The 14,947-nt window shown below is 37.6% G+C and overlaps 5 protein-coding genes across 5 annotated transcripts; 3 read left to right on the top strand and 2 right to left on the bottom strand.

The window, feature by feature from the left end:
• The first annotated feature begins 1,212 nt into the window (after positions 1–1,212).
• Positions 1,213–2,237, top strand: LOC148907103 (GTPase IMAP family member 4-like). Its single transcript, XM_089037101.1, is given in 2 exon segments — positions 1,213–1,538; positions 1,540–2,237. Coding segments are annotated over 2 exon segments (699 nt in total). The 5' UTR covers positions 1,213–1,308; the 3' UTR covers positions 2,009–2,237.
• An 890-nt stretch (positions 2,238–3,127) lies between these two features.
• LOC148907102 (uncharacterized) lies at positions 3,128–3,835 on the bottom strand. The gene has a single exon (XM_089036796.1). It carries the CDS (start codon positions 3,833–3,835, stop codon positions 3,128–3,130), a length of 708 nt encoding a protein of 235 aa, XP_088892922.1.
• Positions 3,836–6,008: 2,173 nt separating this feature from the next.
• On the top strand, positions 6,009–7,054 carry LOC148907101 (GTPase IMAP family member 4-like). The gene has a single exon (XM_089037102.1). It carries the CDS (start codon positions 6,126–6,128, stop codon positions 6,822–6,824), a length of 699 nt encoding a protein of 232 aa, XP_088893228.1. The 5' UTR covers positions 6,009–6,125; the 3' UTR covers positions 6,825–7,054.
• Positions 7,055–7,478: 424 nt separating this feature from the next.
• On the bottom strand, positions 7,479–8,207 carry LOC148907100 (uncharacterized). Its single transcript, XM_089036795.1, has one exon. It carries the CDS (start codon positions 8,205–8,207, stop codon positions 7,479–7,481), a length of 729 nt encoding a protein of 242 aa, XP_088892921.1.
• A 2,135-nt stretch (positions 8,208–10,342) lies between these two features.
• LOC148907099 (GTPase IMAP family member 4-like) lies at positions 10,343–11,423 on the top strand. The gene has a single exon (XM_089037103.1). It carries the CDS (start codon positions 10,498–10,500, stop codon positions 11,191–11,193), a length of 696 nt encoding a protein of 231 aa, XP_088893229.1. The 5' UTR covers positions 10,343–10,497; the 3' UTR covers positions 11,194–11,423.
• The last annotated feature ends 3,524 nt before the right edge of the window (positions 11,424–14,947 follow it).

Raw genomic sequence — 14,947 nt, 5'->3', positions numbered from 1 at the left:
TGCCCTGAGTGTACGTTTTACCCTTTTGACATTTGTACGTGATCTACTACCTCATTGTTCGTACCTCTTGCTGGTAGCCCGAGTGAACGCACAATTGTGCGTGGGAATTTATGCTATTGCAGGGTACGACTACTAGCCGACTACTCGAAATTTAAATTTTAATATAATTCCCCTGACGATATTCCCGTACACGACGATATAGCCTAAAAGAGGTTTCCTGAAAATCCATATTCCTTTTTATATTTACAATGCCTATATCGATCTAATTGGATATCTTAGAAAATATTTTAAGTTTAATTTTTAGAATATTTTCTATTTTTTCCAAAAAATTGAAAATATTCTAAAAATTAAACTTAATATAATTTCCAAGATATCCAATTAGATCCATATAGGCTATGCAAATATAAAAAGGAATATGGATTTTCAGGACTTTTGAAGTAGTTTCAATAGGACTTCAAAAGGCTTGTTTAAAAAATCCAAGATGGCGGCCTTGTGGTCACTCGACATGGTTTCCATGGTAACACATATGTGGTAATTGCTTGCCTTGAAGAATTACTACTACGAGCCAAAATTGGGAAAGATTCATTATAAACTGTCAAAGATATTAATAAATAACTGATTTTCCATCATTTCCTCAAAAGAGCCATGCCTTAATGGTGCTGAGAACAAGTTGAATCGAGTCCAACTATACTTGATCACTCTCTTGATTCCAAAATTGCCAAAATATCAAAACCTAAGCTAACCTAACGTATTATACGGAGCTTAATGGTGTTATAATGTTATATTCTCGGAAGAGATCTTATACTCTCGAAACTAGATCTTACCTTGATTTGGCTTAACAACTCGGTGCTATATCTAAATGAACACAACCGCGACAGATACTGCTAATGAAGAATGTGAAGAATGCGTTACATCGACATGATCACAGGAACCCCAAACACCGCGTAATAACGAAGAGATAAATCATATCTCGTTGAGAATTTTGATAAACTATTTTTCCTTGTTCAAAGCTATATTGCGTTTGCAAAAACATTTCAGCCGCGCAGTCATTTCAGAAGAAAGTGATTGGGCGTAAATCTCTTAAAACAAATATTCATGAAGGTGTTATTGACAAAAGATCAGGCTAAGCCGGCTAAACCGGTTATTCCTGAATAGAAATACCAAACCATGCATACATAAAAATTGGGCGTATTCTGCGGCCGCAATCAAGCTATCGACCTTCGCAGTTGAAACGCAACACTCACTAACCACACCACCTAGATTGCTCTCTAGTCTTAGTCTTGATACTTTGCGGCCCGTTCAGTGCAAATGGCGACCACGATTGTTCAGAAGCGCAACATTGTTGTGCTAGGCAAGACGGGAGCAGGAAAGTCTACTGTTGCCAACAAAATTGCTGGTCATGACAACTTTACAGTGCATAGTTCTACTCAAAGCGTAACTTCTAAAGTCTCGCATACAGAAGTTACAATGACTGACCACAAAACCAATACACAGTTCAACTTCAAAATAATTGATACCATTGGCGTTTTTGATACCAAAAAAACCGGATGCCACTGTGTTGGGCGAAATGAAAAATTACTTTCAAGATAAAGTACCTGAGGGTGTGAATTTGGTTCTGTTCGTCTTTAGGAAAGGACGATTCACCGCAGAAGAAAAACAAACCTTTGATTATATCATCGAGAACTTTAGTTCATGCATTTCTGATATCTCTGCACTGATAATCACTAACTGCGAAAACGATGATGAAAATGGCCGTCGAGACATAATCGACGACTTTGGGAAGACCGCAAACAAAATCGCGCAATTTATGAGAAAGGGCGTCTATGCAGTTGGATTTCCCGATACAAAGCACATGAATACAAATCTGAAACAAGCCTATAAAGAATCGATAGAAGCTGACGCAAAACATCTGAGAGAATTGGCGATGAAGGCTGGTGAAATGCGCTTGGGCAAGGAAATGTTTAACTTGACTTTCTGGGAGAAACTCGAACAATGTGTCATACTGTGAGACATTACCTTTGAGATGTGTTTGAAGCAGTGGAAGTTAGCGGTATATAAGAAGTATAAAACGTACAAAATAGGTCTTTCGTACTAAAAAGGTTTTTGTAAAACCAATACACAAGAAATCTATGTACATTTTTGGAATAGTGGAATGTTTCTCAGGTCATTTTAATGTATATTCAATGTAACCATATATTAAACTGATTTTTAGATATTTTAATAAAGCGTTTACTGATATGTGTAACAAATGTTTATTGCTTATATATCTGTGTATATTTAGGAGAGTTATTTTGCTGGAAAATATTAGAGAAGACATTTTTACTTATGCTTTATGACTCTAAGTTAGAGTGCGAGTTTTTCCTTTTGCCCACTCGGTCAAATAAAATTAGCTGGTATGCTTCTCGATAAAAGCGGAATTTCGGTCATGAGAACTCTCGAATATCGTCCATCACACCATCAAGGCGCAATTATTACGAATTCACCTAAAATATCAAACATTCATTTTCCATATTGAAAAATCTTGCACACCACGGCTTAAACATGTTTTAAAGTGGTTTAACTAAACAGAATTGAAAAACTATCTACGAACACTGCAGAATCTTTGGTAAAATAATGCATGTAAACTATCCTTTGTCTTGCTCTGATAATATTTTAGAAAGTTTCATTATATTGTAGGTTTCTAGTTTCTCAATTTTTTCCTAATAAAAACACAGTTTAACTAAACACGTTTAGGTGTGAATGGGGTATTAATGTCTGTAAATAAAAAACACGTTCAGCTCTATATCTATTTCCTTTTCTAAGATATATTAAACAACATTCACAAGTTTTTATTACTAGTAAACCCTTGTACTTCAAACATTACTTATTGTTTAGTAAAAGATGTTTTGCACATTTTTAATGCTAATATTTTGCATTACAACTATTACTCGGAATTGGAAATCTCGACCTTTTCGGCTCGGAAAATGACTGAATAAAGGACTGACCTTTTAGGTGTTTAGAACTACAAGTTACATTTTTGCTCTAGTTGTATATAGTCCATTTGTATTAAATTGTCCCAATAAAGGTTTTTTCAAAACGTTCATGCAGGCGGAATACTTGAGCAATTTTCATATTAATTATCGCACAATCACAAGATTGTACAATGCTTCAACAAGTCGTAAAATGATAGCTTTTCTTTAAAAATGTCTTGATCTAACATCACCACCCCAGCATCCAAGACAAGTTTTCTCAGCCTTTCGGCGTCAGACGCGATGCCTTGCTCGAGTGCTTCTTTCAAACTTTGCTTGGTATTTTGGAGGGTTGGAAATCCCACAGGATGAATGCCTTTCCCCATAGAATTGGCAATGTTTCTTGTTTTTGGGTCCGCTTTAATCTCTTGGATAACACTCTGTCTTCCTGACTCACTCAGACCTTCACAACCAGTGATGATCAGTGCACAAACGTTTCGGGTGTCGTCTTTGAAATGTCCAATAATTGTTTTGGAAACCTCGATTTCTTCTGAGATATTGTACACATCTTTTCTGAGAGTAAAAATAATTAGATTGACTCCTTCGGGGACTTTGTTTGTCGAACAACCTTTGATTTGGTTGAAAATGGTTTCTTTGTCGATCACGGTGCTATAAGGACCGACAGTATCGATGATCTTGATGTTGTAGTGCACCTTCTGCTTTTCATCTTTTACTTCAACATCCTTCGTGCTGGCTTCCCTCGTGACGCTTCTCATTGTTGAATCGACATGAAAATGCTGTTTATCTAGGATTTGGTTCGTAATAGATTTTTTCCCTGTGCCGATTCTTCCAAGGATAACGATGTTTCGCTTTTGTAAGGTCGTCATTTCATCCGCCGTGGCCTCAATCATTAGCTTTTCTACGAAAGGCTATATTCTTGTCGCGACTGTAAAACTCTTTTTAGGTAAACCTGTTTGAAAACCGGTTTAATATGCTAGGGGGGACAATGCATAATGATTCCTGATTCAATGTCTAGGTGAATACAATAAATGTTATTTTCCGCTTCTAAAAGGTCATCTGAAATCCATCTGTTGTTGAAAACATTACAATAAAACCACCTCATGCGTTCCTATCAAGGTTCAACGATTCAATTGATTATTGGAAGTTTGATTTCCATCCTGCTTTGAAACTTGCATTAATGAAACAAACGTCGTAAATTTCAATCCCGGTCTTTGCCTCAAAACATCAAAATGTTCATTTGTGAAAGGACTTTTTGAACAAAACAACACACCCAACAAATAACTTTAAAATGGTAGCTACAATTGGAAAAATAATTTTAGCTTTGCACGAATCTGTGAAGAACTAAATAAACTTTTAATCCCAAGTCCACTATTCAAATTTGCAACGTTCGTTTCATTATTCTGTGCTAGCAGAGCCTAATTTCCTTTGTTTTTTTTGGAGTGAGAAAGATAGGCTCTACCGATGTAGGACGTTATACTTGTCGCGCCTGCGTGGTGTAACTTACCAACGCTGTCATGATTTTGACAGCCGCTCTCGTCAAACAACGTTTGGCGCCACGGTGTGTTACATTTGCTCATGCGCACTACATGTACCTGGTTAAAAACCGGTTTTAATTAAACTTGTTTCGTTCGTCCACGATCGTGGACGGCTGTGTATAAATAAGAAACGCTCTACATCGGTAGAGTCTCCTTCCTCCCCGCCTAAAAGAAGGGAGAGAAAGAGGAGAGACTCTGCTAACAGGGAACTTTCATTACAGTGCGGACACTCGAACCATTAACACGTTTTTGACATTTTTCATGACTATCCAATCAAAGCTGACTGTAGAAACTAAGGATTCAAACATTTCTTAGGCGCCATCCAATCACAACAAACAGCGGAAAATCTTTAGATGTTTTATGTTTAGCTCACTCCGAACTAATGAACTGCTAGGCTGCCGCACAAAATGCAAACATTCCGGCAATGATTTACAGAAATACAAAACAGATATCGTTCATCGATAAAGGGAGCGGTTATGAAATAATTGATACACTTCATATTGTAATTTGTTAAAGATTTTACTTTAACTGCAACGACAAGTCAAGAGACTCGAAAAAGGGTTGGAACATCTGTAAGAATCTGGCTTCTGATTGTGGATGATTCGAGGTGTTCACTCAAGTGTCCGCACAGTAATGCAAGCATCAAAGCAAGATGTAAATCAAACTTCCAATAATAAAATGAATCTTTGAACCTTGATAGGAACGCATGAGGTGGTTTGACTGTAATCTATAAGAGAGAATCATGTAACAGCGTGAACGTACCGTAGCATGAACCCGGGTACCGTAGCATGATCCTGGTTTGACTGTAATGTTTTCAAGAACAGATGGATTTCAATGCAAATCCGGTAACGGATCGAAGATGACCTTTTAGAGGGTAATATCCAAACCAGTGAAGTTGAATGAAACTCGGTTAGTAAAAGGATTCAAAACACAAAGTATTTTACTGCCTAAGTTACCAGCTTTATTACCGCGTAGTATTTAAAACGATATATTCACATATATATCTTATATCTTATTCAACTAAGAAGTTGTGACTGAAAAACGTATTTTTCCTTTAGGCTCTAACCCAAGCGATTGAAGCCAGAATACTGCCGAATGAGTAGCTGTATATTTATACTAATACTAGTACTAGAGAGAATCAACCATTTTAAAGCTCAAAGAAAAAGAAATCTAATCAACATAAGAATTTCTCGCCTCACACCACACAATATAAGAGATACAGATTATAGAAAAACATACTTTACATATACCAGAAAACCCTGGCCGGGTCGGAAATGTATGCTCTATTGTCCCATCAACTGACATAACAAACCTTATAAACATGATTAAACCTTAAACGACTTCTTGTTTGTAATACAGGGGGTAATACAGCTGCAATGGTGGTTACTATGCAACTTGCTCTTTCTTCATTAATGTTTCTTGAAGTTGTTAACGACAAGAGAGCCGGCTAAACCGGTTATTACAATAGAAATACCAAACCATGCATATATAAACATTGGGCGTATTCTGCGGCCGCAATCAAACTGTCAACCTTCGCAGTTGAAACGCTACAGTCACTAACCACATCACCTAGATTGTTCTCTAGTCTTAGTCTTGATACTTTGCGGCCCGTTCAGTGCAAATGGCGACCACGATTGTTCAGAAGCGCAACATTGTTGTGCTAGGCAAGACGGGAGCAGGAAAGTCTACTGTTGCCAACAAAATTGCTGGTCATGACAGCTTTGAAGTGCATAGTTTTACTCAAAGCGCAACTTCTGAAGTCTCGCATACAGAAGTTACAGTGACTGAGCACAAAACCAATACACAGTTCAACTTCAAAATAATTGATACCATTGGCGTTTTTGATACCAAAAAACCAGATGCTACGGTGTTAGAAGAAATTAAGAGATACTTTCAAGATAAAGTACCTGAGGGTGTGAATTTGGTTCTGTTCGTCTTTAGGAAAGGACGGTTCACCGCAGAAGAAAAACAAACCTTTGATTATATCATCGAGAACTTTAGTTCATGCATTTCTGATATCTCTGCACTGATAATCACTAACTGCGAAAACGATGATGAAAATGGCCGTCGAGACATAATCGACGACTTTGGGAAGACCGCAAACAAAATCGCGCAATTTATGAGAAAGGGCGTCTATGCAGTTGGATTTCCCGATACAAAGCACATGAATACAAATCTGAAACAAGCCTATAAAGAATCGATAGAAGCTGACGCAAAACATCTGAGAGAATTGGCGATGAAGGCTGGTGAAATGCGCTTGGGCAAGGAAATGTTTAACTTGACTTTCTGGGAGAAACTCGAACAATGTGTCATACTGTGAGACATTACCTTTGAGATGTGTTTGAAGCAGTGGAAGTTAGCGGTATATAAGAAGTATACAACGTACAAAATAGGTCTTTCGTACTAAAACAGTTTTTGTAAAACCAATACACAAGAAATCTATGTACATTTTTGGAATAGTGGAATGTTTCTCAGGTCATTTTAATGTATATTCAATGTAACCATATATTAAACTGATTTTTAGAGATTTTAATAAAGCGTTTACTGATATGTGTCACAAATGTTCACTGTTTATATATCTGTGTATATTTACGAGAGTTATTTTGCTTGAAAATATTAGAAATGACTTTTTTACTTGTGCTTTATGACTCTAAGTTAGAGTGCGATTTTTCCTTTTGCCCACTCGGTCAAATACAACTAGCTGGTATGCTACTCGATCAATGCAGAATTTCATTACTCATCATTAGTAAAATGTTTTGCACATTTTTAATACATATTTTGCATTACCTCTATAACTCAGAATCGGAAAATGACTTAATAAAGGACTGACCGTTTAGGTGTTTAGATGTTACAAGTTACATTTTTGCTTTAGTTGTATATAGTCCATTTGTATTAAGTTGTCCCAATAAAGGTTTTTTCAAAAAGTTCATGCAGGCGGAATACTTGAGCAATTTTCATATTAATTATCGCACAATCACAAGATTGTACATAGATTATACCAGAAAGATTCTTTCCTTTCGCCTCTTGTAATTGGTGGCTTTTCCTTAAGAATGTCTCGATGTAACATCACCACTCCAGCATCCAAGACGAGTTTTCTCAGTCTTTCGGCGTCAGACGCGATGCCTTTCTCGAGTGCTTCTTTCAAACTTTGCTTGGTATTTTGGAGGGTTGGAAATCCCACAGGATGAATGCCTTTCCCCATAGAATTGGCAATGTTTCTTGTTTTTGGGTCCGCTTTAATCTCTTGGATAACACTCTGTCTTCCTGACTCATTCAGACCTTCACAACCAGTGATGATCAGTGCACAAACGTTTCGGGTGTCGTCTTTGAAATGTCCAATAATTGTTTTGGAAACCTCGATTTCTTCTGAGATATTGTACACATCTTTTCTGAGAGTAAAAATAATTAGATTGACTCCTTCGGGGACTTTGTTTATGAAATAACCTTTGATTTGGTTGAAAATGGTTTCTTTGTCGATCACGGTGCTATAAGGACCGACAGTATCGATGATCTTGATGTTGTAGTGCACCTTCTGCTTTTCATCTTTTACTTCAACATCCTTCGTGCTTGCATCCCTCGTGACGCTTCTCATTGTTGAATCGACATGAAAATGCTGTTTATCTAGGATTTGGTTCGTAATAGATTTTTTCCCTGTGCCGATTCTTCCAAGGATAACGATGTTTCGCTTTTGTAAGGTCGTCATTTCATCCGCCGTGGCCTCAATCATTAGCTTTTCTACGAAAGGCTATATTCTTGTCGCGACTGTAAAACTCTTTTTAGGTAAACCTGTTTGAAAACCGGTTTAATATGCTAGGGGGGACAATGCATAATGATTCCTGATTCAATGTCTAGGTGAATACAATAAATGTTATTTTCCGCTTCTAAAAGGTCATCTGAAATCCATCTGTTGTTGAAAACATTACAATAAAACCACCTCATGCGTTCCTATCAAGGTTCAACGATTCAATTGATTATTGGAAGTTTGATTTCCATCCTGCTTTGAAACTTGCATTAATGAAACAAACGTCGTAAATTTCAATCCCGGTCTTTGCCTCAAAACATCAAAATGTTCATTTGTGAAAGGACTTTTTGAACAAAACAACACACCCAACAAATAACTTTAAAATGGTAGCTACAATTGGAAAAATAATTTTAGCTTTGCACGAATCTGTGAAGAACTAAATAAACTTTTAATCCCAAGTCCACTATTCAAATTTGCAACGTTCGTTTCATTATTCTGTGCTAGCAGAGCCTAATTTCCTTTGTTTTTTTTGGAGTGAGAAAGATAGGCTCTACCGATGTAGGACGTTATACTTGTCGCGCCTGCGTGGTGTAACTTACCAACGCTGTCATGATTTTGACAGCCGCTCTCGTCAAACAACGTTTGGCGCCACGGTGTGTTACATTTGCTCATGCGCACTACATGTACCTGGTTAAAAACCGGTTTTAATTAAACTTGTTTCGTTCGTCCACGATCGTGGACGGCTGTGTATAAATAAGAAACGCTCTACATCGGTAGAGTCTCCTTCCTCCCCGCCTAAAAGAAGGGAGAGAAAGAGGAGAGACTCTGCTAACAGGGAACTTTCATTACAGTGCGGACACTCGAACCATTAACACGTTTTTGACATTTTTCATGACTATCCAATCAAAGCTGACTGTAGAAACTAAGGATTCAAACATTTCTTAGGCGCCATCCAATCACAACAAACAGCGGAAAATCTTTAGATGTTTTATGTTTAGCTCACTCCGAACTAATGAACTGCTAGGCTGCCGCACAAAATGCAAACATTCCGGCAATGATTTACAGAAATACAAAACAGATATCGTTCATCGATAAAGGGAGCGGTTATGAAATAATTGATACACTTCATATTGTAATTTGTTAAAGATTTTACTTTAACTGCAACGACAAGTCAAGAGACTCGAAAAAGGGTTGGAACATCTGTAAGAATCTGGCTTCTGATTGTGGATGATTCGAGGTGTTCACTCAAGTGTCCGCACAGTAATGCAAGCATCAAAGCAAGATGTAAATCAAACTTCCAATAATAAAATGAATCTTTGAACCTTGATAGGAACGCATGAGGTGGTTTGACTGTAATCTATAAGAGAGAATCATGTAACAGCGTGAACGTACCGTAGCATGAACCCGGGTACCGTAGCATGATCCTGGTTTGACTGTAATGTTTTCAAGAACAGATGGATTTCAATGCAAATCCGGTAACGGATCGAAGATGACCTTTTAGAGGGTAATATCCAAACCAGTGAAGTTGAATGAAACTCGGTTAGTAAAAGGATTCAAAACACAAAGTATTTTACTGCCTAAGTTACCAGCTTTATTACCGCGTAGTATTTAAAACGATATATTCACATATATATCTTATATCTTATTCAACTAAGAAGTTGTGACTGAAAAACGTATTTTTCCTTTAGGCTCTAACCCAAGCGATTGAAGCCAGAATACTGCCGAATGAGTAGCTGTATATTTATACTAATACTAGTACTAGAGAGAATCAACCATTTTAAAGCTCAAAGAAAAAGAAATCTAATCAACATAAGAATTTCTCGCCTCACACCACACAATATAAGAGATACAGATTATAGAAAAACATACTTTACATATACCAGAAAACCCTGGCCGGGTCGGAAATGTATGCTCTATTGTCCCATCAACTGACATAACAAACCTTATAAACATGATTAAACCTTAAACGACTTCTTGTTTGTAATACAGGGGGTAATACAGCTGCAATGGTGGTTACTATGCAACTTGCTCTTTCTTCATTAATGTTTCTTGAAGTTGTTAACGACAAGAGAGCCGGCTAAACCGGTTATTACAATAGAAATACCAAACCATGCATATATAAACATTGGGCGTATTCTGCGGCCGCAATCAAACTGTCAACCTTCGCAGTTGAAACGCTACAGTCACTAACCACATCACCTAGATTGTTCTCTAGTCTTAGTCTTGATACTTTGCGGCCCGTTCAGTGCAAATGGCGACCACGATTGTTCAGAAGCGCAACATTGTTGTGCTAGGCAAGACGGGAGCAGGAAAGTCTACTGTTGCCAACAAAATTGCTGGTCATGACAACTTTAAAGTGCATAGTTTTACTCAAAGCGCAACTTCTGTTGTCTCGCATACAGAAGTTACAGTGACTGAGCACAAAACCAATACACAGTTCAACTTCAAAATAATTGATACCATTGGCTTTTTTGATACCAAAAAACCAGATGCTGTGTTAGAAGAAATTAAGAGATACTTTCAAGATAAAGTACCTGAGGGTATGAATTTGGTTCTGTTCGTCGTTAAGAAAGGACGGTTCACCGTAGAAGAAAAACAAACCTTTGATTATATCATCGAGAACTTTAGTTCATGCATTTCTGATATCTCTGCACTGATAATCACTAACTGCGAAAACGATGATGAAAATGGCCGTCGAGACATAATCGACGACTTTGGGAAGACCGCAAACAAAATCGCGCAATTTATGAGAAAGGGCGTCTATGCAGTTGGATTTCCCGATACAAAGCACATGAATACAAATCTGAAACAAGCCTATAAAGAATCGATAGAAGCTGACGCAAAACATCTGAGAGAATTGGCGATGAAGGCTGGTGAAATGCGCTTGGGCAAGGAAATGTTTAACTTGACTTTCTGGGAGAAACTCGAACAATGTGTCATACTGTGAGACATTACCTTTGAGATGTGTTTGAAGCAGTGGAAGTTAGCGGTATATAAGAAGTATACAACGTACAAAATAGGTCTTTCGTACTAAAACAGTTTTTGTAAAACCAATACACAAGAAATCTATGTACATTTTTGGAATAGTGGAATGTTTCTCAGGTCATTTTAATGTATATTCAATGTAACCATATATTAAACTGATTTTTAGAGATTTTAATAAAGCGTTTACTGATATGTGTCACAAATGTTCACTGTTTATATATCTGTGTATATTTACGAGAGTTATTTTGCTTGAAAATATTAGAAATGACTTTTTTACTTGTGCTTTATGACTCTAAGTTAGAGTGCGATTTTTCCTTTTGCCCACTCGGTCAAATACAACTAGCTGGTATGCTACTCGATCAATGCAGAATTTCATTACTCATCGTTAGTAAAATGTTTTGCACATTTTTAATACATATTTTGCATTACCTCTATAACTCAGAATCGAAAAATGACTTAATAAAGGACTGACCGTTTAGGTGTTTAGATGTTACAAGTTACATTTTTGCTTTAGTTGTATATAGTCCATTTGTATTAAATTTTTCAAATAAAGGTTTTTTCAAAAAGTTCATGCAGGCGGAATACTTGAGCAATTTTCATATTAATTATCGCACAATCACAAGATTGTACATAGATTATACCAGAAAGATTCTTTCCTTTCGCCTCTTGTAATTGGTAGCTTTTCCTTAAGAATGTCTCGATGTAACGTCACCACCCCAGCATCCAAGACGAGTTTCTCAAACTTTCGGCGTCAGACGCGATGCCTTGCTCGAATGCTTCTTTCAAACTTTGCTTGGTATTTTGGAGGGTTGGAAATCCCACAGGATGAATGCCTTTCCCCATAGAATTGGCAATGTTTCTTGTGCTTGGGTCCGTTTTGATCTCTTGGATAACATTCTGTCTTCCTGACTCATCTATACTTTCACAGCCAGTGATGATCAGTGCAAAACTTTTTCGGGTGTCATTTAAATGTAAATTTCAATCAAAATGTTCATTTGTGAAAGGACGTTTTGAACAAAACAACACACCAAACAAGTAACTTTAAAATGGTAGCTACAATTGGAAAAATAATTTTAGCTTTGCACGAATCTGTGAAGAACTAAATAAACTTTTAATCCGAGCCCATTATTCAAGTTTGCAATATTCGTTTCGTTAAGGTGACTGCGTACTTTTGGAAATTGATTTAAGCTTTTCTTAAAACTTCGATTTTCCGAATTGAAATTTAATGCTGATTCCAAAGCTTGAAAGAAAAATAGGGTGTCCCTAGCTCGTTTTCGAGATAATCAGCATTTAATGGGAGCCTACGCACGAGCTTTTGGAGTAAAACTTGCGCCACCGGAAGTGCATGATTAGAAAAAAAATTAAGATTTATAAGATAATAGTTATTTGCAGACTATATGATTGAACGAACGAAGGCTAGTCAATCCTTCTACAATAATACATGGATATTTTTGACAAAAAGACAGAGAGATACAATGATTTGTCATATTTTGTAGTTTCGGTGCACTTAACAAATCTCATAAAGTCGAACAAAAATCCCTACAAAAATATATTTTTTCATGTGTTACTGATTTAAACTTTTCCTAAAATGTTGATATAACCTTGATTTTTAGGAGTTTTTTTGAATGAGCTATCAAAAAGTATAGAGTCCCGTGCAAAATTTGAGGGTTTTGCTCTGTTGAAGCTCAAAACGCGTATGGTTCTTCAATAAAATCTTGTAGATTTTTCAGCGGTTTTTGAGCGCGCACATCGTGGGCTCAAATCGAACGTTCAAAAGGAGGCAGCCACCTTAAGCTACAGTGCGTACACGCGAACCATGAACACTTTTTTATTCATGACTATCCAATCAAAGCTCTCTGTAGTAACTAAGAAATCCAATCACAATGAACGGCGGTAATTCTGTAGATGTTTTATTTTTAGCTCACTCCATGTGAACTAATGAACAGCTAAGCCATCGTATTAAGGGACCAGTCATTAAGGAGGAGAAAAGGGGGGGGCCCTCAAATTTTTTTTAGTGTTACAAGGGGGGATTGTTTTTGCCTCAAAAACATTTTCTCCTCCACCCCACCCCCCCCCCCTCCCCCCTCCTCACATTTTCTTCTAAGTTCGTATTTCTCCGAATTTACGATTCTGTATTCGCATGAATACGAGGTTGGACGTTCATTACTTGTGCACGTGCAGACTACCACGCTTATCACTTGAGTGAGAAACAGGAAAAGTTACTTGAGGTTGGATTATCATGCGGTTTGGTCAATAATGTTTCTGGCTTGGCGGAGAAGACTGACAGCATGTGAATTAAAATCATTAGAACTTGTATATGTAGCATTCGAATATCTAGAAAAGGCTCCAATTATCCAGTCTATACGAAAGATTATAAGATCAAGATGGTCAGAGTCTAGGTTACCTCTCTCAATCGTACGCAATATTTCCAAAATATAATTTCTAGTACCTTGACAAATCATTGCATTCTGACTATCAGTGTCGGCCATTTTGTTGTGCTCACATCCTCGTTACCAGACCTTACTCATTTTCCTAGATTAGACAAATGAGTAGGGTCTGTGCCCGAGAATGCTATTCCCTCGTATTCATACGAATACAGAATCGTAAATTCGGAGAAATACGAAAGAAGAAAAGCCATCTAGGATGTCTCTGTGGTGTATTTTGTTTTATTATGCAATCGTCATATACAATTACAGGTGTCAATCAATGCAAATCTAACATTTCCTCCCTTCTTAGTTATGAATCACTGTGATAGAAAAAATAAACTCAATAATAATGTCTCTGAATGTTCATGTCTCTTATGAATGTCCTAATGTTGTTCATACATGTAACGTTTTGGTGAGCTTCTGTGCCTTGCTGGGTATCGACGTCCCTTGCTTGTCCTTCTTGCGCTATGTTGCTCTTAGCGGGGTAACTGTCTTGCTTCTCTGGGTTACGATGACTGATGGCTGTTCTGCCTTTCTTGGTTGAGGGTCGCTGTGATTTTCATCCTGCTTCCTTTCTTGATGGATTTGATCTGTGTGCCTTGCCCAATAACTTCCAGCGTCTGTTTTGACTTCATACATCAATGGTCCTAGTTGTGTGTTAATGGTTCCATTAACCCACTTGTCTTGTCCTCTGTAATCTCGAACTGTCACTGGCTGTCCATTATCAAACAAACTAATAGGTGTCTTCTTCTCGAGTGCTTTTTTCATTTGTTTCTGCTGCACTGTGCTTTTTACATCTGGCTTCATCAAATCCAGACCGGAACGTATGTTTCGACCAAGGAACATTTTGGGAGCTGTTTCGTTAGTGGTAGCCTCTGACGTGAATTGCGGTCCGTTGTCGGAAACGAGCTGCTTGTGGTACACCATTTCTTGCGAATATTTGAGCGCAGTACCTCAATAGTGCTTGTTGCTGTGATCTTGTTCATTGGAAACACTTCTGGCCATTTGGAGTGTGGGTCGACAATAATCAAAAACTGTTTGTTCATAAATGGTCAAGCAAAATCGATATAGATCCGTTTCCAAGGTGAACTTGGCTATTCCCACGGGTGGATGGGTACCTTTGTTGGGTTGTTTCGTACCTTGTTACAACCAGAGCAGGCTTTGGTTATCTGTTCAATTTCGGAGTCGATTCCTGGCAACCAGATGTGAGTTCTAGCGAGGGCTTTCATTTTTACTACACCTGGGTGAGTCGAATGGATGACCTCCAATACTTGTTTCCTTAGGGTGTCT

Source organism: Actinia tenebrosa, unplaced genomic scaffold, assembly GCF_029948245.1.
Source record: "Actinia tenebrosa isolate PJP-AT-01 unplaced genomic scaffold, QUT_ActTen_1.0 PGA_scaffold4__44_contigs__length_22323623, whole genome shotgun sequence".
NCBI lineage: Eukaryota > Metazoa > Cnidaria > Anthozoa > Actiniaria > Actiniidae > Actinia > Actinia tenebrosa.
Note: the sequence above shows the minus strand (reverse complement) of the source record. Positions and strands in the feature narration are given on the sequence as shown.

What these genes read in the sequence shown, in the direction of transcription:
- LOC148907102 (XM_089036796.1), bottom strand. Translation starts at nt 3,835, where the DNA reads ATGACGACCTTACAAAAGCGAAACATCGTTATCCTTGGAAGAATCGGC.
- LOC148907101 (XM_089037102.1), top strand. Translation starts at nt 6,126, where the DNA reads ATGGCGACCACGATTGTTCAGAAGCGCAACATTGTTGTGCTAGGCAAG.
- LOC148907100 (XM_089036795.1), bottom strand. Translation starts at nt 8,207, where the DNA reads ATGACGACCTTACAAAAGCGAAACATCGTTATCCTTGGAAGAATCGGC.
- LOC148907099 (XM_089037103.1), top strand. Translation starts at nt 10,498, where the DNA reads ATGGCGACCACGATTGTTCAGAAGCGCAACATTGTTGTGCTAGGCAAG.